The sequence below is a fragment of the Nansenia antarctica genome, assembly GCF_963989245.1.
Source record: "Nansenia antarctica genome assembly, chromosome: 11".
Classification (NCBI taxonomy): domain Eukaryota; kingdom Metazoa; phylum Chordata; class Actinopteri; order Argentiniformes; family Microstomatidae; genus Nansenia; species Nansenia antarctica.
In genome coordinates this window covers 32,573,686-32,594,652 of record NC_137681.1, presented here as the reverse complement: position 1 = coordinate 32,594,652, position 20,967 = coordinate 32,573,686, and the positions used below count along the sequence as shown (strand labels likewise).

Sequence of the window (20,967 nt, the reverse complement as noted above, 5' to 3'; positions counted from 1 at the left end):
CACACCCTCTCTGTCTCTCCCCCTCGCCCCACACCCTCTCTCTCTCCCTCGCCCCACACCCTCTGTCTCTCTCTCTCTCTCCCCAGAACAGCTTCTATCTCCAGCCTGTAATGGGACGAGTGTACCTCCACACACATTCCAGATATTCCTTTTTCAACAACGTCTCTGAGACAATGTCCCGATCCTCCATATACCTTTACTCTGCCTTGGTCCTCCATATACCTTCACTTTGCCTTGATCCTCCATATACCTTCACTCTGCCTTGATCCTCCATATACCTTCACTCTGCCTTGATCCTCCATATACCTTTACTCTGCCTTGATCCTCCATATACCTTCACTCTGCCTTGATCCTCCATATACCTTTACTCTGCCTCTGTCTGATCCTCCATATACCTTTACTCTGCCTCTGTCTGATCCTCCATATACCTTTACTCTGCCTTGAGATGTCATAAAACATCTTGTCCTGACAGCTCATGTTGGTGAAGGGGGTCATTACCAGGATGTAAACAGAACACAACCATATACACTGTGGTGTGTTATTAAAAACCCTTTATCATCATTTAAAAAAAATAACAATCTCCTCCTCATCATGCCTGTGCCTTCCTCAGCAGTGATCAACTTCCCTCCATATCTACTCATTTACCCTCGTGATGAACGCATGTGACCATAAACTATAATCACGCATGAAGGATTTCCATGGATTTATGTTGACCTGGTGGGAAAGGAAAGAAGGGTGATCCACTTGTGTATGTTACTGTGTGTGTGTGTGTGTGTGTGTCAGTTGTCTTGTATGTTACTGTGTGTGTGTGTGTCGGTCCTCTTTTGTATATTAGTGTGTGTCAGTCAGCATGCACTGTACAGGTATCGTTGATGATAGACAAAAGACTCAGGTACTAAAACACTCCTGTCCAAATAACCAGTCTAAGAAATGTATTGCAACCGACCTTTAATACGACTGTATTTGAAATTCAGAACAAATGATGACAAATGAATGAGATTCATAGGAAAACAGGTTTTTAATGTTTGCTAGTGTTGCTGGATGACTTTACTGTCTTTTTTTACTTTGAAACTTTTGTCTTCTTTTTTGTGTGTGAAGGGAATTAAATAAAACAGTTTTTTCATAATAGTTTCTTTCTGTCTCTTGCATTTTCCTGTTAAGTCCACAATGACTTAAGAACAAACGCACGCCCACCCACCCAGCCTGCCCTCTCTGTCCTGGCCCAGAGACTCAGGGTTCGGTCCCCTGCCCTCTCGCAGGGCTTTCACACCGCCAAGGAACCATGCCGGTTTGCATTCCCTAACCTAGTCTGGAACCGGCCGCGTTCAGACCGAAAATAAGCCTGAAAAGTCTGAAGTTCTCAGCTGGAACCACAAAATAGAACCGTGACGACGTCAGTGGGAGTGTCATATTCTAGGGCTGTGAAGACCAGCAAGGAGGAGCCAAAATGTCTTCTAATCTCCTTGTTGTGACATTTTGGTTTATCCCCGCCCCTTCGTCACCCAACGTCGATGACGCTGATGGTTCTGGTTCCACTGTTATGAACCCTGATGGTTCTGGTTCCACTGGTATGAACCCTGATGGTTCTGGTTACACTGGTATGAACGAGGGCTGGGTCACCAGACAGCACCGAGGTTCTGAGTCTCCAGAACGGGAACGGGCACAGAGCCTTGGCGGTGTGAAAGCGTATCGGAGTGGGTTACAGAGGGTTAGGAGACCCAGTGTTAGTGACCACTACCCACTGAGAGAGGGACCGTCATCTTGGGGCACCATCTCCAGCAGACAGGCCCTGGCGTCCTCCAGGACCCTCTGGAGCGGAGCCACCACTGGGGCCACGTGCTGCTCCGCCCACTCCTGAGCTGTGGAGGCTGGGTACAGGAGCTCCATCTCCACCCTCACCGCCTCCACCCTCTCCTCCACCATGGACAGCAACCTGAGGGGGGGGGGGGGAGAGAGAGAGAGACAGAGAGAGAAAGAGAGTGAAAGAGAGACAGAGTGAGAGAGAGACAGAGAGAGAGAAAGAGGGAGAGAGAGAGTGAAAGAGAGACAGAGTGAGAGAGGCAGAGAGTGAAAGGGAGAGGGGGGGAGAGAGAGAAAGAGAGAGACAGATAGTGAAAGGGAGAGGGGGGGAGAGAGAGAGAGAGACATGGGTAAATCACTTCTCCAATCTCTTTGGTCCAATAGAGAAAAATAAACAGCAAAGACACATACAAGATAAACTACAAAGTTTCAGCCATAAAAGACTACCAGAACCCGCTAGACTCTCCAATTACACTAAAAGAAGTACAGGACAAAATAAAATCACTCGAAACCAAGAAGGCCTGTGGTGTTGATGGCATCCTAAATGAAATGCTAAAATTCACAGACGTCAAATTCCAATTGGCTATATTAAAACTCTTCAACATTGTCCTTAGCTCTGGGATCTTCCCCAATATTTGAAACCAAGGACCGATAACGCCGCTCCACAAAAGTGGAGATAAATCTGATCCAAATAACTACCGTGGGATCTGTGTCAACAGCAACCTTGGGAAAATCCTCTGTATGATCATCAACCACAGACTTCTACATTACCTCACTGTCAACAATGTCCTAAGCAAATCCCAAATTGGCTTTTTACCAAAGTATCGTACAACAGACCATATTCACCTTCAGCACCCTAATTGACCCAAAAAATAAACAAAAACAAAAGCAAACTATTCGCCTGCTTCGTAGATTTCAAAAAAGCCTTTGATTCAATTTGGCACAAGGGTCTGCTATACACACTGTTGGAAAATGGTGTTGGAGGAAAAACCTACGACATCATAAAGTCAATGTACACTAACAACAAGTGTGCTGTTAAGATTGGCAAAAACCACACCGTTCTTTTCCCAAAGCCGGGAGGTTAGACAGTTTGAGTCCAACCCTCTTCAACATCTACATTAACAGTTTGGCAAAAACATTAGAGCAGTCTGCAGCACCTGGCATCCCCTAGTAGACACAGAAGTCAAATGTCTACTGTTTGCTGATGACCTGGTGCTGCTGTCCCCAACCAAAGAAGGGCTACAACAACACCTTGACCTTCTATACCAATTCTCCCAGACCTGGGCCTTGACAGTGAATCTCACTAAGACGAAAAACATCAGCACCACAGGTAACTTCAACAAAGCTGTGAACGACCTGAGAGACAAGGCAAGGAGGGCTTTTTACGCCATCAAAAGGAACATCAAATTAGACATCCCTATTCAAATCTGGCTCAAATTATTGGACTCCGTTATAGAACCCATTTCCCTCTATGGTTGCGAGGTCTGGTGTCCACCTGCCAACCAAGGTTTTACGAAATGGGACAAACACCAAATTGAGACTCTGCATGCAGAGCTCTGCAAATCCATTCTTCGTATCCAACGTAAAACACCAAATAATGCATGCAGAGCAGAATTAGGACGATACCCACTAATTATAAAAATTCAAAAGAGAGCGTTTAAATTTGACAACCACCTAAAAGGAAGTGACCCTGACACGCTCCACAACAAAGCCCTCACAGAGAGACTCTAGGGAGATGAACCCTAACCCAAAGAGAGACTCTGGGTGAATCCCAATTCACCACTCTGGCTCCGTTTTCACCCCTAATCTCCGTTTTGCGCGTTCACGTGTAGCCGTAGTGGCGTCCCAATTCATTACTCATTTAGGGTTAGGGTTAAGGTTAGGGTTTTCCATGGCTCCGTTTGGAGAAAATCTTGACCCTCGTTCGATTCGGAGCCATGAGACTCCCTTCCGGCATGCATTGCGAAACATCTACAGAAATGTTCTTTTCGCTCTCGTAATACGGAAGCGAGCCTGAAATGTCATTTACTTTTTTGGAATTTTGGAATTACTTGTAAATAAAGACTTGAAAAAATATGATAACTATCGTATTATCTTAGTTTAATGTCATTTCAATGCATTATAGACCTTTTCTTTACAACAAGCATAACAAAAAAAGATCGCTATTATGCCGATATTGTGCCTATTAGCCCCATGGAAGCGTCAAGCACAGCCATCCCATAAGGAGCGCGATTAACATTGAGATGTACATTCCTGTTTAGAAATAAAAGATTACCTGTGGCGTTTGACAGCGGATGATGATAGACATATTTAATGTGAAGTTATCTATCTAACGTTAGGCTGATGTGTGCATGATAGACGCGCATTACCTCCAAATAGCACCTAGAGCAGTACTGGAACCAGTACAAGGGTGTACCAGGACCACCATCAGGTTGTATTGCTGTCATCTTTATTGTCTTTATTGTGTTGTTGCATCATAACTGTGCCTAAGATTCTCTTTTGGCAGGACCTGTGACCATCCGGATGCAGAACGATGCAAATATAACACTAAATTTATGGACAGAGTGTACGCCGATAATATGCAAGGAATTGTTCCTGGATACATGGTGTACAGGTTTTTGCCCTTGCTTGCTTGCTTTGTGCCGATGGTCCTTGGCCTCCCCTTGGGGACCGCTGGGTACTGGTAGGCAAACTGGCTAGTAGTCGCTCTATTGGTAGAGGGCTGCAAGGGAATTTTTTCCTGGCTACATAGTATACAGGTTTTTACTTTTGCCTGCTCGCGGCTCTGTCAGTATTGATTGATTGACTGATTGACTGAACATTTTCATTGTGTGAAGCGCATTGAGTTGCATCTTGTAAGAAATGCGCTATACAAATAAAATTTGATTTGATTTGATGATTTGATTACCTATGTCCATGTTTTATTTACAGCTATGGCACGTATTAAACCAAAACAACCCGCAATCCTATCCGAGCAGTTGTTATTATGTAAAATTGTTGATGGGTTATATAATTGCATTATAGACCTTTTCTTTATAACAAGCATAACAAAATAAATCGCTTTTATGTCGAGGTGCTGTGCCTATGCTTAACATAGAAAGTTTCACAGTCCAGCGCACTCAGGACACCGGAGCCAGCAGGACAGACCGGAGCACTCATATCTGCGCGTTTGTCACAGGCTGGAAGTGTCAAGCACAGGCTGGAAGTGTCAAGCACAGCGCGATTTCCATTTCAGAGATGTACAATCATGTTTATTTAGAAATAAATTATTACCTGTGGTGTTTGACAGCATGATAGGCGCGAATTTCCCCCCCTTGGTGGTATATGACGCTATAGTTGTTATTATACCAAAACAACCGGCAATCTAATCCGAGCAGTTGTTATTATGTACTATTATATATGTAGTTAACTAATGCAGTGGACAGCGGCTGTTTCTCCAGCGTTCCTGTCACATCGGATTTCGTAACGTCATAAAATTAAATCAGTAAGTCATGCATTTTTCCATGTTTCCCTTTGATGGCATATGACACCGTAAATGTAACTAAAGTTCAGCCTCGAAGTTGTTGCACTGTTGTCCTAAATCAGTGCAGACTGGCAGGGTAGGAGCACAGGTTTCATACAGGTTAGAGCTTATTCTGTCATGGTCTGATAATGAAGCATTGTTCTTTTTTATTTGATGACTTGTTTGATCGATTGATAGCGTTCAAGTTCATTCAAGTTGTGAATGAATCGCGAGCGTCAATGCTTTTCTACGATACTACGTGTAATGTCACTTGGACATAGAATAATAAGACACTTGAGTCTGGGTTCAACAAAGGTATAACCAGTTTACTTCGGTTCTCTCGACACCTGTCAGTCACCTTCTGGTATATCATGAACTCTCTCTTAGGCGCATGCGCTGTCCTGACTATGAATTAACCCATTCATTACACTACGGATGACGTATTAGTGAAGGGTTGTCCCATTTCCCCCGGGGAACCACTACGGCTACGGCTCCAAAACGAGTGACTCCAAAACGAGTGACTCCAAAACGAGTGACTCCAAAACGAGCCGAAGTGGTAAAAAAGAGAATCGGGATTGGGCATCTAGGGAGATGAACCCTAACCCTAACCCTTACCCTTACCCACAGAGAGACTCTAGGGAGATGAACCCTAACCCTAACCCTTACCCACAGAGAGACTCTAGGGAGATGCCCCCTCAGCCAGCTGGTTCTGGGACTCTCACAGTCACAAGCAGAGCCACCTATTAGACTAAACCAAATTATAAGAAAACTAAAAGAAAATTACCTGACACATTGGCAAGAATCAACCAAAAACCAGAGCAAATTGGAATGCTATTTGGCCCTAAACAGAAAATACACAGTGGCAGAATACCTGAGTACTGTGACAGACCCAAAACTAAGGAAATCCTTGACTATGTACAGACTCAGTGAACACAGCCTGGCCATGGAGAGAGGCCGCCACAGGCAGACCTGGCTCCCCAGACCAGACAGACTGTGCACCCACTGCACACAAAACCAGGTGGAAACAGAGCTGCACTTTTTAACTACCTGCCAGCTGTACAAGGACATCAGGGACACATACTTCCCACTGATCACCAACATCCAGGGAGACTTTGAGGACTTGACCAATGTCGAAAGGCTACCATATCTACTGGGTGAGGTACAGCAATGTGCAAACACAGCAGCAAGATTTGTTAGCTGCTGTGATAGAAAAGGACATCAAATGGGATAAAACCACCATAAGAATTTAAATTGTTTATTTATTTATTCTAGTATAATTGTATGTACATTACATTCTTTTTCTTTTTGTTTTTATCTTCACACTTCACACACTTTGTTAATGTAAATGTATGTTTCCCATGCCAATAAAGCCCTTTAAAATTGAGAGAGCTCAAAGGTTAGCGACAACTATTTTACTCATAGCGAAACCTCTCAGAGCAGAGGGGGGGGGGGGAGATGGAGGAAGAGATGGATGAGGAAGGAAGGAAAGGGGGGGGGGAAGGGGGGAAGCAGGGTGGAGGAGAGGACAAGGGGAGACAGGACAACGATAGAGGAGGAGAAAGAAAGGGTGGAAAGGGTGGATTTTGAGAGGTTTGGGAAAGAGGGAGGAAGGGTGGAGAGAAGGAGGCACAAAAGGAAGGGGGGATGGAATAGCAGAGGGGGGGGCAGAAGAGAGAAGGAATGGGATGAGAGAGAGACCACAGGTTTTGGCTTGGTTTGTTCGGTTTTACAAGCAGACAACAGTTAGTAGACAGTCTGACATCTTACTCCGTGTTTTATGCTCAATATAACAGCGAGAGGCGTCTTACGTCTGGGCTTGACTCTGAATCTGCTGAGCGATCAGAGGGTTGGCCATCTTCCTCTGCCTGTGATATGGAGAGAGCCACCCTCTCACATACCTAACACACACAGAGAGAGAGAGAGAGAGAGAGAGAGAGAGAGAGAGAGAGAGAGAGAGAGAGAGAGAGAGAGAGAGAGAGGGAGTATTTAGCTCCCATGATAGATGCCAAAGAGTGTACCACACACATATTCACACTGACTGATGCATTGTGTTCTGATGATCCCTCAGAGACAGAGAGAGAGAGAAAGACAGAGAGACAGAGAGAGAGAGGGAGAGAGAGAAAGAGAGAGAGAGCGACAGAGAGAGAGAGAGAGAAAGACAGAGAGAGAGAGAGAGACAGAGAGAGATAGAGAGACAGAGAGAGAGAAAGACAGAGAGACAGAGAGACAGAGAGAGAGAGAGACAGAGGGGGAGCGAGACAGAGAGAGCTCAAAGGTTAGTGACAACAATTTTAGAGGGGGAGAGAGAAATAGAGAGAGAGAGAAAGACAGAGAGAGAGAGAGACAGAGGGGGAGCGAGACAGAGAGAAAGACAGAGAGAGAGAGAGAGACAGAGAGAGAGACAGAGAGAGAGAGAGAGAGAGAGAGAGAGAGAGAGAGAGACAGAGAGAGAGAGACAGAGAGAGAGACAGAGGGAGAGCGAGACAGAGAGAGAGAGAGAGCTCAAAGGTTAGTGACAACAATTTTACTCATAGCGAAAGTTCTCAGAGCAAATAATGTTCCAGGGGGTGTCGAAACATGTCTTTGTGTTCCTGTGTCCATTCCCCTTTTACATTTACATTTTTGGGGGCATTTAGCAGACGCCTTTATATTGATTGTAAGTCGCTTTGGAATAAGGCGTCTGCTAAATGCCAAAAATGTAAATGTAAAAATCCAAAGCAACTTACAGAAGATACATTTGACTAAGTAAGTGAATCATCTGTCCACCAGTCACAGTCATACACAGTCTACTGCAAACATGAAGCTAACAATCTAGATGTGACATGACATTTTATCATCTAGGGAATATTGCAAAAGTTAGACATTTTCTCTGGCAAGCTGATGCAGAAGTGTTAATGCATGCTTTTGTTATTACCAGTTTGGACTATTGTAACAGTCTCTTTTCTGGTCTTCCGAAGAAAGCCAGCTGCAATTAGTCCAAAATGCAGCAGCAAGAGTTTTATCCAAAACAAGCAGACGAGCTCATATAACTCCTATTTTAGAGACTCTACACTGGCTTCCTGTTAAGTTCAGAATAGATTTCAAGATCCTTCTGCTTGTTTATAAAGCTCTCACTGGCATAGCACCAGAATATGTTCAGACCTTTTGCTAGCATATCAGCCCAATAGAGCTCTCAGGTCTTCTGACGCTGGTTTTCTCTGTGTACCACATGTATAAAAGAAGAGATTTGGTGAGGCTGCATTCTCATTTTATGCACCCAGATTGTGGAATGCACTGCCAGTTTACATTAGGGATGCAACCTCAGCACATTATGTTCAAGTCAAGACTAAAAACCCATATTTCTTGCCTTTAAATGACTAAATAATTAAATAATGATTATATAATGATTGGAGCACTTTGAGCGGCAACGTTTGCAGGAAAAGCGCTATACAAATAAAAGTTATTATTATTATTATATTATTATTATTATTATTATTATTATTATTATTATCTGTCCACCAGTCACAGTCACACACACAGTCTTCTAACTTACATGTTGTTTTCAAAATGGTGGAGCTGCTCTGATTGGAGAAGTGCCGTTAAGTCCACCACCTTCTCAGCCAGCCTCCTCCCAGCATACACACACGCTGCACCTGCAGAGGGGCTGGGGCACGGGCGGACAGACAGACAGGCAGGCAGACAGACAGGCAGGCAGACAGGCAGACAGACAGGCAGGCAGACAGGCAGACAGACAGACAGGCAGACAGACAGACAGAGAGACAGACAGACAGACAGACAGACAGACAGACAGACAGGCAGACAGACAGGCAGACAGGCAGGCAGACAGACAAGACAGACAAGACCGACAGACAGACAGACAAGACAGACAGACAGACAAGACCGACATACAGACAGACAGACAGGCAGACAAGACCGATAGACAGACAGACAAGACCAACCGACCGACAGACAGACCGACAGACCGACAGACCGACAGACCGACAGACAGGATCATTCATTTCATGGATTGACATCTGGATCTATAATGTTTTTCACACACTCTCTTCTTCAGATGATGTTTGATGTTTAACAGGTGCTCTCACCTCTCCACCAGGCCCTCCACCTCCACCGTAGACATCCCCAGGCCCTCCACCTCCACTGTGGACATCCCCAGGCCCTCCACCTCCACCGTGGACATCCCCAGGCCCTCCACCTCCACCGTGGACATCCCCAGACTCTGGGCTACGCTGGTCTGGACCTCTGGGCTGAAGTGACCTGGATGGTGACACCACCACCACCGCAAGACCACACGCATTGAGGATGAAAAAGACACACTAACCATTTGTACTCTGCAATGACAATAAAGTTGAATCTGATCTGATCTGATCTGATCTTACGATAGTGATGATGACCAATGGTGAGAGAGAAAGAGGGTGGAGAATGTATTGTATATTGTACATTCCTGATTAAAGATATTGAGTGACTGACCGACTGACTGACTAACTGACTGACTGGTTAATTGATTAATTGAGTGACTGACTGGTTGATTGGTTAACTGATCGATTGAGTGGTTGATTAAGTGACTGAGTGAGTGATTGATTAAGTGACTGAGTGAGTGATTGATTAAGTGACTGAGTGAGTGGTTGATTAAGTGACTGAGTGAGTGGTTGATTAAGTGACTGAGTGACTGATTGATTAAGTGACTGAGTGAGTGATTGATTAAGTGACTGAGTGACTGATTGATTAAGTGACTGAGTGAGTGATTGATTAAGTGAATGAGTGAGTGATTAAGTGACTGGGTGAGTGATTGATTAAGTGACTGAGTGAGTGGTTGATTAAGTGACTGAGTGAGTGATTGATTAAGTGACTGAGTGAGTGATTGATTAAGTGACTGAGTGAGTGGTTGATTAAGTGACTGAGTGAGTGGTTGCTGGTCTGACCGTGGCTGAGAGTCTGCAGACAGGAGGCCAGGCAGGGCAAGGCGAGGGGGAGCAGCTCACACAGCACTGACATGTGGTCATACCTGGCAAAACAACAGATTAGAACCGAGTGAGTTCCCTCAAAGGGTGCGTTCCTAAATACTTTCTGAGAGCATCGGAGCACACCGAGGGTTTTTTACTTTGGGAAATGAACTGATGAAATGAACTGATGAAATGAACTGATGAAATGGGTCAGAGAGAACCCCGGGGTGCATAGGGCTTCTGTTTGCGTGCTGAAACCTCAGAACCTTGGCCCACGTTCATACCAGTGTAACCAGAACCATCCGCGTCATCAACGCTGGGTGATGAAGGGACGGGATTAACAAAAATGTCACAACAAGATGGCAGCTACTTCACTGGAAATGAGGATAATATCTTCCACTACAGTATCTGAAATAAACACTATTTAGTATCAAACAAAACAAAAGACACTTTCTACACGCATTCTCTTACTAACCAGCTGCTCCAATACTGGAATAGAAGGCTTACGAAGTTCACGTTTGCGCGTGTGAAGATAGAGAGAATGATGAAAATACACATTTTTATCACTAATGATTTAGATTAGATGACATTTTCTATTTTCTGGTTCCCGCTTGAGAACCAACTTTTCAGGCTCCGAACCAATTTATTTTCGCGCCGGCCGGTTCCAGGCTTGGTTCGCAAACGCAAACCAGAACGGTTCCTTGGCCCAGACAGACAGACAGACAGACAGGCAGACAGACAGACAAGACCGAAAGACAGACAGACAGACAAGACCGACAGACAAGACCGACAGACAGGTCTTTATTGAGAGTATTTTAGGAACGCACGCCCGTCCCCACAGTCTCACCTCTGCCAGCCCGTGAGGGCGACGCCCAGCAGCTGTACGTCAGCAGGTAAGGCAGCCGCCACCCTGAGCCACTGCAGGTGGTTGTCCACGTGTCTCTGGGTGCCGGTCACGCAGGCGTGGACGCTGGTGGAGCCCTTAAAGGCGCTGGCGGCCCACAACTGGGTCAGACCTGCACTATGGTACTTCTCCAGCAGGGACACTGGAGAGCAGAGCAGAGAGGAGACCAACCGTTTACAATGTCAAACATGACGGATGACTTTGAAAGAGTTCACATGTAAAGTACAACAGTCAGAGTGTTTTGCTGCCAACCTGAGAGAGAGAGAGAGAGAGAGAGAGAGGGAGAGAGAGAGGGAGAGAGAGAGAATGAGAGGGAGAGAGAGGGAGAGAGAGTGGGAGAGGGAGAGAGGGAGAGAGAGAGGGAGAGAGAGAGAGAAAGGGAGAGAGAGAGAAAGAGAGGGAGGAAGAGGGAGAGAGAGAGAGAGGGGGAGAGAGAGAGAGGGAGAGAGAGGGAGGAAGAGGGAGAGAGAGAGAGAGGGAGAGAGAGGGAGGAAGAGGTAGAGAGAGAGAGGGAGGAAGAGGGAGAGAGAGAGAGAGAGGGAGAGAGAGGGAGAGAGAGAGAGTCTGATAAACACTAGCTATGTTATAAACTCCTGCATTCGTGGAATGAGTAACACAGCTAAACGTGTGGATAGCGGGCCAAAATGTTTTGCCAAAATCCCCTGCAATATAAAACTCTCGTTTTGAGCTTCAAGTGCTGGCAGGTGTATGTCAGTCACAGGTGTGTGACTGGCACCTGAATGGCACCTAATTGACAGGAATGATATTCTGGGGCAAGTGGCGATCCCATATCTCCAGATTCTGGGACCTAACTCCATCCTCCAGGATGACAACGCTCGCCCCCACAGAGCCAGGATCATCACAGAGCACCTCCAGAATTTGGGAGTGGAGAGGGTGGAATGGCCTGCTGTGAGTCCAGACCTCAACCCAATTGAACACTTGTGGGATCAGCTTGGGCGTGCTGTACGTGCCAGAGTGACCAAGGCAACCATGTTGGCTGACTTGCGGCAAATCCTAGTTGAGGAATGGGATGCTGTCCCACAGCAGTGTGTGACCAGGCTGGTGACCAGCATGAGGAGGAGGTGCCAAGCTGTTGTGACAGCGTATGGATCTTACACACACTACTGAGGTCCCTGACAGTGTAAAATGAATAAAGTGTAAAAATTGACAATATGTGTTGTTTCTTCCTTATTACTGTGGGAGAGTGCAATCATCCAATCCACCAAGCAACTCAAAACGAGAGTGAATACCAACAGAAGAATATAGGGGATTTTGGCAAATATTTTTTAGCCGCTACCCACAGGTTTAGCTGTGTTGCTCATTCCATGAATGCGATCCTTACAAGTTTACAACGAGGTACAAGGTGACTAATCAGGCTTTCCAACGATATAAAATACAATACCAATTGGTATTATTAAAGGGGAGGATTAATCAACCAAAATAATGTTTCCAAACTTTTGAACGCACAATTTCGTGTTTTCCATGAAAACTCACACTTTTATTTATCAAATGAGTTGCAAAATGAATAGAAAATATAGTCAAGACATTGACAAGGTTAGAAATAATGATTTTTATTTGAAATAATAATTTTGGCCTTCAAACTTTGCTTTCGTCAAATAATGCTCCCTTTGCAGAAATTACAGCATTGCAGACTTTTGGCATTCTAGCTGTTAATTTGTTGAGGTAATCTGAAGAAATTTCACCCCACGCTTCCTGAAGCACCTCCCACAAGTTGGATTGGCTTGATAGGCACTTCTTGCATACCATACGGTCAAGCTGCTCCCACAACAGCTCAATGGGGTTGAGATCTGGTGACTCCGCTGGCCACTCCATTACAGACAGAATACTAGCTGCCTGCTTCTTCCCTAAATAGTTCTTGCATAATTTGGAGGTGTGCTTTGGGTCATTGTCCTGTTGTAGGAGGAAATTGGCTCCAATCAAGTGCTGTCCACAGGGTATGGCATGGCGTTGCAAAATTTAGTGATAGCCTTCCTTATTCAAAATCCCTTTTACCATGTACACATCTCCTACATTACCAGCACCATGACCATCACATTACCTCCACCATGCTTGACAGATGGCGTCAGGCACTCTTCCAGCATCTTTTCACTTGTTCTGCATCTCACAAATGTTCTTCTGTGTGATCAAAACACCTCAAACTTCGATTTGTCTGTCCATAACACTTTTTTCCAATCTTCCTCTGTCCAATGTCTGTGTTCTTTTGCCCATATTAATCTTTTCCTTTTATTGGCCAGTCTCAGATATGGCTTTTTCTTTGCCACTCTGCCTAGAAGGCCAGCATCTCGGAGTCGCCTCTTCACTGTAGACGTTGACACTGGCGTTTTGCGGGTACCATTTGTTGAAGCTGCAGGTTCAGGACCTGTGAGGCGTCTATTTCTCAAACTAGAGACTCTAATGTACGTGTCTTCTTGCTCAGTTGTGCACTGGGGCCTCCCACTTCTCTTTCTACTCTGGTTAGAGCCTGTTGGTGCTGTTCTCTGAAGGGACTAGTACACACCGTAGGATATGTTCCGTTTCTTGGCAATTTCTCACATGGAATAGCCTTAATTTCTAAGAACAAGAATAGACTGTCGAGTTTCATATGAAAGTTCTCTTTTTCTGGCCATTTTGAGAGTATAATCGAACCCACAAAAATGTGATGCTCCAGATACTCAACTAGCTCAAAGGAAGGCCAGTTTTATAGCTTCTCTAACCAGCAAGACCATTTTCAGCTGTGCTAACGTAATTGCACAAGGGTTTTCAAGGTTTTTCTAATCATCCATTAGCGTTTTAACGCGATTAGCAAACACAATGTACCATTAGAACACTGGAGTGATGGTTGCTGGAAATGGGCCTCTACACACCTATGTAGATATTCCATTAAAAACCAGATGTTTGCAGCTAGAATAGTAATTTTCCACATTAACAATGTATAGAGTGTATTTCTGATTAATTTAATGTTATCTTCATTGAAAAAAACTGTGCTTTTCTTTCAAAAATAAGGAAATGTCTAAGTGACCCCAAACCTTTGAACGGTAGTGTATACATTTTTTTACATGATTTCTGTCAAACTTGATGTGTTTTGAAACATAATTACCAGTGTTCTGCACATCCAGAGAAGGGCTGTAGTCCCAGAGCATGGGCTGGACCAGACCTACGAGACCGCTGTCTGTCAGGAGAGAGAGAGAGAGAGAGAGACTGTCTGTCAGGAGAGAGAGAGAAGCCGATTTATGCTTCTGCGTCGAATTTACGCGCTTCTACGCCGTAGCATACGCAAGGGCTATCCTAATTTATACTTCTGCATCGCGTTGATCCGCTCCGTTGGAACGGTGTACTCATAGTGGCATAATCGCAATTTTTCTTGTTATTCTTGTTGTAAAGAAAATGTCCATAATGCATTGAAATTACATTAAACTAAGATAATACGATGGTTATCATATAAAATCAAATCTTTATTAATAAGTAATTACAGAAAAGGTAAATTACATTTACATTAAATATGTCTATCATAAATATAATTTAAACCCAACGAACAGCCATGGGGGCTCCCTGTAACTAATAATTTATTTCTAAATAAACAGGATTGTACATCTCGTAAATGTGAATTGCGCTCCTTATAGGAAGGCTGTGCTTGACGCTTCCATAGGGCGCTCCGTTGGAACGGTGTACTCAAAGCGGCATAATAGCGATTTGTTTTTAATGCTTTTTGTAAATTAAAGTTCTATGATGCATTGAAATGACATTAAACTAAGATAATACGATGGTTATCATAATTTTTCAAATCTTTATTAGTAATTACAGAAAAAGTAAATGACATTTCTGTCATGGCTTCCGCATTTTGGCCGACGAGAGAGTCGTAATCATGTCGTAATCATGTGCTACCAAGCGGACCAATCACAGTGCTTACGGTTGCATAGGCATTGCCGCGTAGTTACATTTTTGGAGAGGTGCGCGTCAATCTACACCGTAGCCTACGGCGTAGGCTGCGGGGCTACGCAAGCTACGCCATAGCCTACGCCGTCAATTTTACGCAGAAGCATAAATTGGGCTAGAGAGAGAGAGACACTGTCTGTCAGGAGAGAGAGAGAGAGAGAGAGAGGCTGTGTGTCAGGAGAGAGAGAGAGAGAGAGACACTGTCTGTCAGGAGAGAGAAAGAGAGAGAGAGACACTGTCTGTCAGGAGAGAGAGAGAGAGAGAGAGAGAGAGAGAGAGAGAGAGAGAGAGAGAGAGAGAGAGAGAGAGAGAGACTGTCTGTTAGGAGAGAGAGAGAGAATGTCTGTCAGGAGAGAGAGAGAGAGAGAGAGAGAGAGAGAGAGAGAGAGAGAAGAGAGAGAGAGAGAGAGAGAGAGAGAGAGAGAGAGAGAGAGAGAGAGAGAGAGAGAGAGAGAGAGAGAGAGAGAGAGAGAGAGAGAGAATGTCTTTGAGGTCTTGACCAATGTGGAAAGGCTACCATATCTGCTGGGTGAGGTACAGCAATGTGCAAACACAGCAGCAAGATGTGTTAGCTGCTGTGATAGAAAAAGGACATCAAATGGGCTAAAACCACCCATAAGAATTGAAATAAGTTTTATTTCATTTATTTATTCTAGTATGTCATCTATTTGTAATCTATTTATTTGTAATCTAGTATGTAATCTATTTATTTATTCTAGTATGTACATGTATGTACATTACATTCTTTTTGTTTTTGTTTTTTTATCTTCACACTTCACATGCTTTGGCAATGTAAATGTAGGTTTCCCATGCCAATAAAGCCCTTTGAAATTGAAAAATTGAATTGAGAGAGAGAGAGAGAGATAGAGAGAGAGGATGTCTGTCAGGAGAGAGAGAGAGAGAGAGAGAGAGAGAGAGAGAGAGAGAGAGAGAGAGAGAGAGAGAGAGAACTGCCTTTGGCATTAAGAGCAGAAACCCAGACTTCACGAAAGAAATTTCAAACACAGACATAATTATCCTACAGGAGACATGGTATAGAGGAGATGGTCCCACTGGCTGTCCCGCCAACTATAGAGAGCTGGTAGTACCATCCACCAAGCTACCTGGGATCAGACAGGGACGAGACTCGGGAGGTATCCTAATATGGCACAAATTAGAACTCTCTCACTCCATCACGCCAATCAAAACAGGAGCTTTCTACATACTGTATGGCTAGAAATAAATAAGGAACTTACCTCAACCGAGAAAAATATCCTCCTGTGTGCTACATACATCCCCCCAATTGAATCCCCATATTTTAAAGATGACATGTTCTCCATCCTAGAGGAGGAAATTAACCATTTCCAGTCCTGTGGTCACATTGTAGTCTGTGGAGACCTCAACGCCAGGACAGGACGAGAACCTGACACTCTCAGCACACAGGGTGACAAACACCTACCAGGAGGTGGTAACATCCCCTCCCCAATATGCCCTCCCAGACACAGCTACGACAAGGCAACAAACAAACATGGGTCACAACTCCTACAGCTCTGTCGTTCACTGGGACTGTACATAGTCAACGGTAGGCTTCGAGGAGACTCCTATGGTAGGTACACCTACAGCTCATCTCTGGGTAACAGTACAGTAGATTACTTCATCACTGACCTTAGCCTGGTGTCTCTCAGAGCGTTCACAATCAGCCCATTAACACCCCTGTCAGACCACAGCAAAACCACAGTGTTCAGCTCTCCCTCTAGTTAGCTGATGGCGAATCCTCTGCTTGCTCCGGCAGTACGGGTGAAATGATGAGACTGACACAATTCGGTTTGATTTCCTTCTTCATCTATTAAACAGATTGTAAAACTAAACACAACACATTGATATCAGTACATGTAAATAAACAGTGAACAAACTAACAGAAAAAGATTTAACAAGCTACACAATCATACAGAACTCCTTACCAACTCCCATCTCTCTTCACACTGTCATTCCGATTCCCTGCCACCCAGATTACCTCCATTAAGCCCGCCCCCATTTCTATCTAAGCCAATCACTCTCTGCATGCATACTTTTACCCAATCAAATGAATCAAACAATAAAATAAACTCCCAATCAAATACCCTCCCATGGATTAGCCAAACACCTCCCACTTGTTCCATTGGTCCTTTGGGCCTAAATGGACCACAACTTTCCCTCTCTTTAATACAGTTATTTTCTACTGCTCCTCCACGGGAAGCAGCACGACCACCCGCCCAACGTCTCGGTCGAGCGTTGGGAAGAGATCGTGGCCCTCGCTCCTTCCCCGTCCTGAATCACCCACGCCTTCTTGCGCATCTTCAATAGGGTGCCAGCCAACCCCTCGTGGCTCGCCCCATGGGCCTCCCCTGCCAACAGAGTGCTGATCCATGCAGTGTAGGGGACAAGTGGGATTCCCACCTCCATCGCCTCCTGGATTCCTCCGGAACACACCAGCAGCCCCGGCCCTTCGACCCTCTCAACTACCAGTCCGTCCCAAGTCGTTTTAGGAAACTCTGTTCCATCCTGTGCAGCCAGACACAGGTCGCGGAAAGCTGCGTTCAGCTCCTGGACGCCGAGGCTAACTCCGCTTCTTGTCTCCCTCGGGCGTGTAGCCTCCCACTTTGCGTCTTCTGGAGCCCTCCTGCAAACCAACCACTGCCTAACAGCTCGCCGGACCCACCCAACTACCCGAATGAGCCTGCCTATCTCACTGAAGCGTTCTGGCTCAATCAGGTCCATGAGAGCAGCGCCCCAGAGCCTCTCCCTCTCATGCTCGGGGTCCCTGGAACTCCCAACCGGTGTGGATGTCCCCTTTGCATTTGCTTCCTCCTCAATGCCGCATTTCGGGTCCAGCCCCTTCCTCGCCTGAGCGCGTGTTACAGCTGCAGTGAACGCTTTCCGTTGCAGCATGCTCACGCTGTCTCGAGCACTTGCAGCCACCTCCGCCGCGGATTTCATGGGCCACTTCTCCACTGCCCACGCCAGGAACTCCGGACCATTCTGCCAGGTCGAGCCTTCTCCCATGCTTTCCGGCGGGCAGCCTCGTGTGACGAGGTCTGAGACATTTAGATCTCCGGGGATCCACCACCAGTCGTCAGTAGGTCCAGCCCTTTGGATCTCTCCGATCCTGTTCGCGTAGAATGTTTGGTCCTTTTGAATGGCCCCCATGACGGTCTGGCTGTCCAGGAAATGAAACCATCTCTCCACGCCCAGTCGACCTTGCTTCTCCCAGAAGCCCTTAAGCCTGGATGCGATTACGGCCCCACACAGTTCGGATTTAACGACATCCCCTTTCTGAGTTATCGGCGTCAATTTGGCCTTTGACTCGACCAGCCTTACAGCCACTCCCCTGGATGTTTCCTCGCTCAGCTGATCAGGCAGCACCAACACCTCTGACTCTGGCTCCACATTGGCCCTCGTTTCTGCAGGCTTGCCCTCTTTGCTCCTCCCACTTTGACCCGACTGGATCCGTGGTTCCGGAGCGAAACCTCCAGCGTTGAGCGTCCTCTCGATTCCCTCCGTGATGCTCCTCAGCTCTCTCCTGTCGCCATGAGACGCTAGAATGTCGTCTACATAGGTGTCCTCCTCAAGTGCTCTCCGCTCTTCTTTTAGGTGGGCGACCTCTGGCAGCCTTGCCGTCTTCCTCATGGCCAGCTGGGCGATGCATCCGGCTGGCTTGTCCCCGATGTTGACGCGGGTAATTGCGTAGGTTTTGATCTTCTTTTCCCCTGCGAGAGTCATCTCTTTCCCGCCCGGCTGACAATTTCCGCAGCGACACCCTCCACACTTTGGCTCGCACGCGGCGCTGATGCTATCCCAGCTCCACCATTCGAGGACCTCTTTGCTGCTTGCAGCTGTTCTCCCGGTCTTTTCATGACCTTGCGGCTTCTGGTCTCCATCCTCTTCTTTTGCGCTGGGCGTCTTGCAGGGGATCTCCTCAAATCTTACTGCCTCCGTTCTCAGAGAACGCGCAAAGTGCGTCTGGGAGTTGTGTGCGGATCTTTCCCAACTTTCAAACAGGTCTGGGTGCGTTCCTCCCACGGTCTTCCCCAGAGGCCCGTCCCACAGCACTAAGTCTCCCGTCCCTCTTCTCCACCGTGGAGCGAGTCGTCCCTCTCGGTGGCTGATCAAGAGCTCGATTTCCTTAGGTCGGACCAGCTCTTCCTTCTCGACCCCAGGGAAAAACTTACAGAGTCGCTCTGGACTGATGACCTTGTCTGCACGAGCGATTGTGTCGAGCCCGTAACATACCATCTCGTGGGGACTCCATCTGTTGTTGCTCCACGCCCTGACCTTTAGCAGGTACTTATTAGTCTTGACCTTGACCTTCATTCCACCGACTCCATGCACAGTCAGTGTTACTTGCTTCCGCTCCAGTCGGAGCCGATTGGCGGCCCGGTTGGTGATATAATTTGTGTCGGAGGCGAGGTCTATGAGAGTTCCCAGGTCATATCCATCTTCTGTTTTGACTGTCAATATCATCATTAGTACTGGATGTTCCTCTGGCCCATCCTCTGCGAAGAGACTTCCGCCTTCTGCGCCCGCGCTCAGCGTCATCGAAGCCTTACTGGTGAATGCCTTCGCCCTCCTCTCCTGTTCAGGGTTGAGTCCCAAAGAATCCAGGAATTCTCGTTGCTTGTCAGCGAACCCTGGCCCTGTCCTCTTCCCCTCACTCCATTCGGGACACAGAAGGTAGTGATGACTTGCCCTTCCTTCATCCCGCTTGCACACTCTGCACAGGTACCGGTTACTACACTCCCCGTCGGCGCCGTGCATGCCCAAACATTTCTGACAGGCTTTGCTTTGCCTTACTATGGCTCGTTTCTCTGCCAGACTGACACTCTTGAACTTTTGGCAGAAGAATATTTTGCCACCGTGCTGATCGCTTCCACAGATGTCACACTCTTCTCTTCTTTCCGAGTTCCTGCCCGTGACTCTGGTTTCACCTCGATGTTCCTCCTCTTCTTCATCTACCGGTGAGTCTCTCTCCATGGCCCTCGTGAACGCCCTCTTCTCCCATCTGACTGGCCTCTCCGGTGTTCCCCCAGAGGTCTCCGTGGAGCCTTGGATTCGAGCCATCCCCTCGAGGATTTTTTCCTGCCTTTTCAGAAACAGAAGAAGAGCATCGAACCGCTTGTCTGGGGCGACTTGGTTTTTGGGTTTGGTTACAAAAGCAAACCAGCCTTCCTGCACACGATCTGGCAGTTTGCTCTCGATGGCCCTAAGTACAAGTGGGTTCTTCATAGCGCCCACTTCTCCTAAGTCTGTCAGGTCCATGAGGGCTCTTTCCACTGCCTGAATAAGGTCGATCGCTTTCCTCGGCTGGTTTCCTTTTACCGCTGGTATTCTTTCCAATTCCTCAATAATTTGCAGCGCGATGGTTGCCTTGTCTCCAAACCGATTCTCCAAAGCTGTGAATACGTCTTCCGCTGAGCGGTAGCTCGAGAGTTTGAGCTCCTCGAAAACCTTTCGGTCTATGCTCTCGAGGAGGTGGAGTTTCTTCACCTCTGGCGACCCCGATGGGTCTCCCTGCCGCTGCAGGCTTTCCCAATCTTTCCGCCAGCGATGAAAATCTCTCATACACCCGCTGAACACGGGCAGCCTTGTTGGAGGGAGTTTGATCTTGGCTCTAGTGCGGTTGCCTCCATATGTGGCGCTCTCCAGCCCTGCCTCCCGGGCTTGTTCCCATGCTTCCCGCTGAGCCTCCAGTAGTTTGGCGCGCTCTTGAGCGGCTATTTCTGCTGCCTTCAACTCAATCACGGCCGCCTTCTGCCTTGCCTCAGCGATCTCTTCTTCGGCCCCCAATTTCACCTTCGCTGTCTCCTTCTCAAACTCGGCCACGCTATCAGCTGACTTCAGTCTTGCCTCAGCGGCTTTCCTTTCCAGCTTGG

At 46.6% G+C, this 20,967-nt stretch overlaps 1 protein-coding gene across 1 annotated transcript in view; it reads right to left on the bottom strand.

Annotated features, from left to right (window-relative positions):
• Window positions 1-595: 595 nt before the first annotated feature.
• The window catches only part of hexd (hexosaminidase d), a 55,291-nt gene continuing 34,919 nt past the window's right edge, over window positions 596-20,967 (bottom strand). Inside the window, exons 7-13 of the mRNA XM_080542568.1 lie at window positions 14,244-14,315; window positions 11,090-11,288; window positions 10,222-10,304; window positions 9,385-9,556; window positions 8,835-8,945; window positions 7,111-7,200; window positions 596-1,933 (exon numbers count right to left, since the gene is read on the bottom strand). Coding sequence (XP_080398694.1) covers window positions 1,735-1,933; window positions 7,111-7,200; window positions 8,835-8,945; window positions 9,385-9,556; window positions 10,222-10,304; window positions 11,090-11,288; window positions 14,244-14,315 — 926 coding nt within the window. The 3' untranslated portion in view covers window positions 596-1,734. The remainder of the gene's footprint in view (window positions 1,934-7,110; window positions 7,201-8,834; window positions 8,946-9,384; window positions 9,557-10,221; window positions 10,305-11,089; window positions 11,289-14,243; window positions 14,316-20,967) is intronic.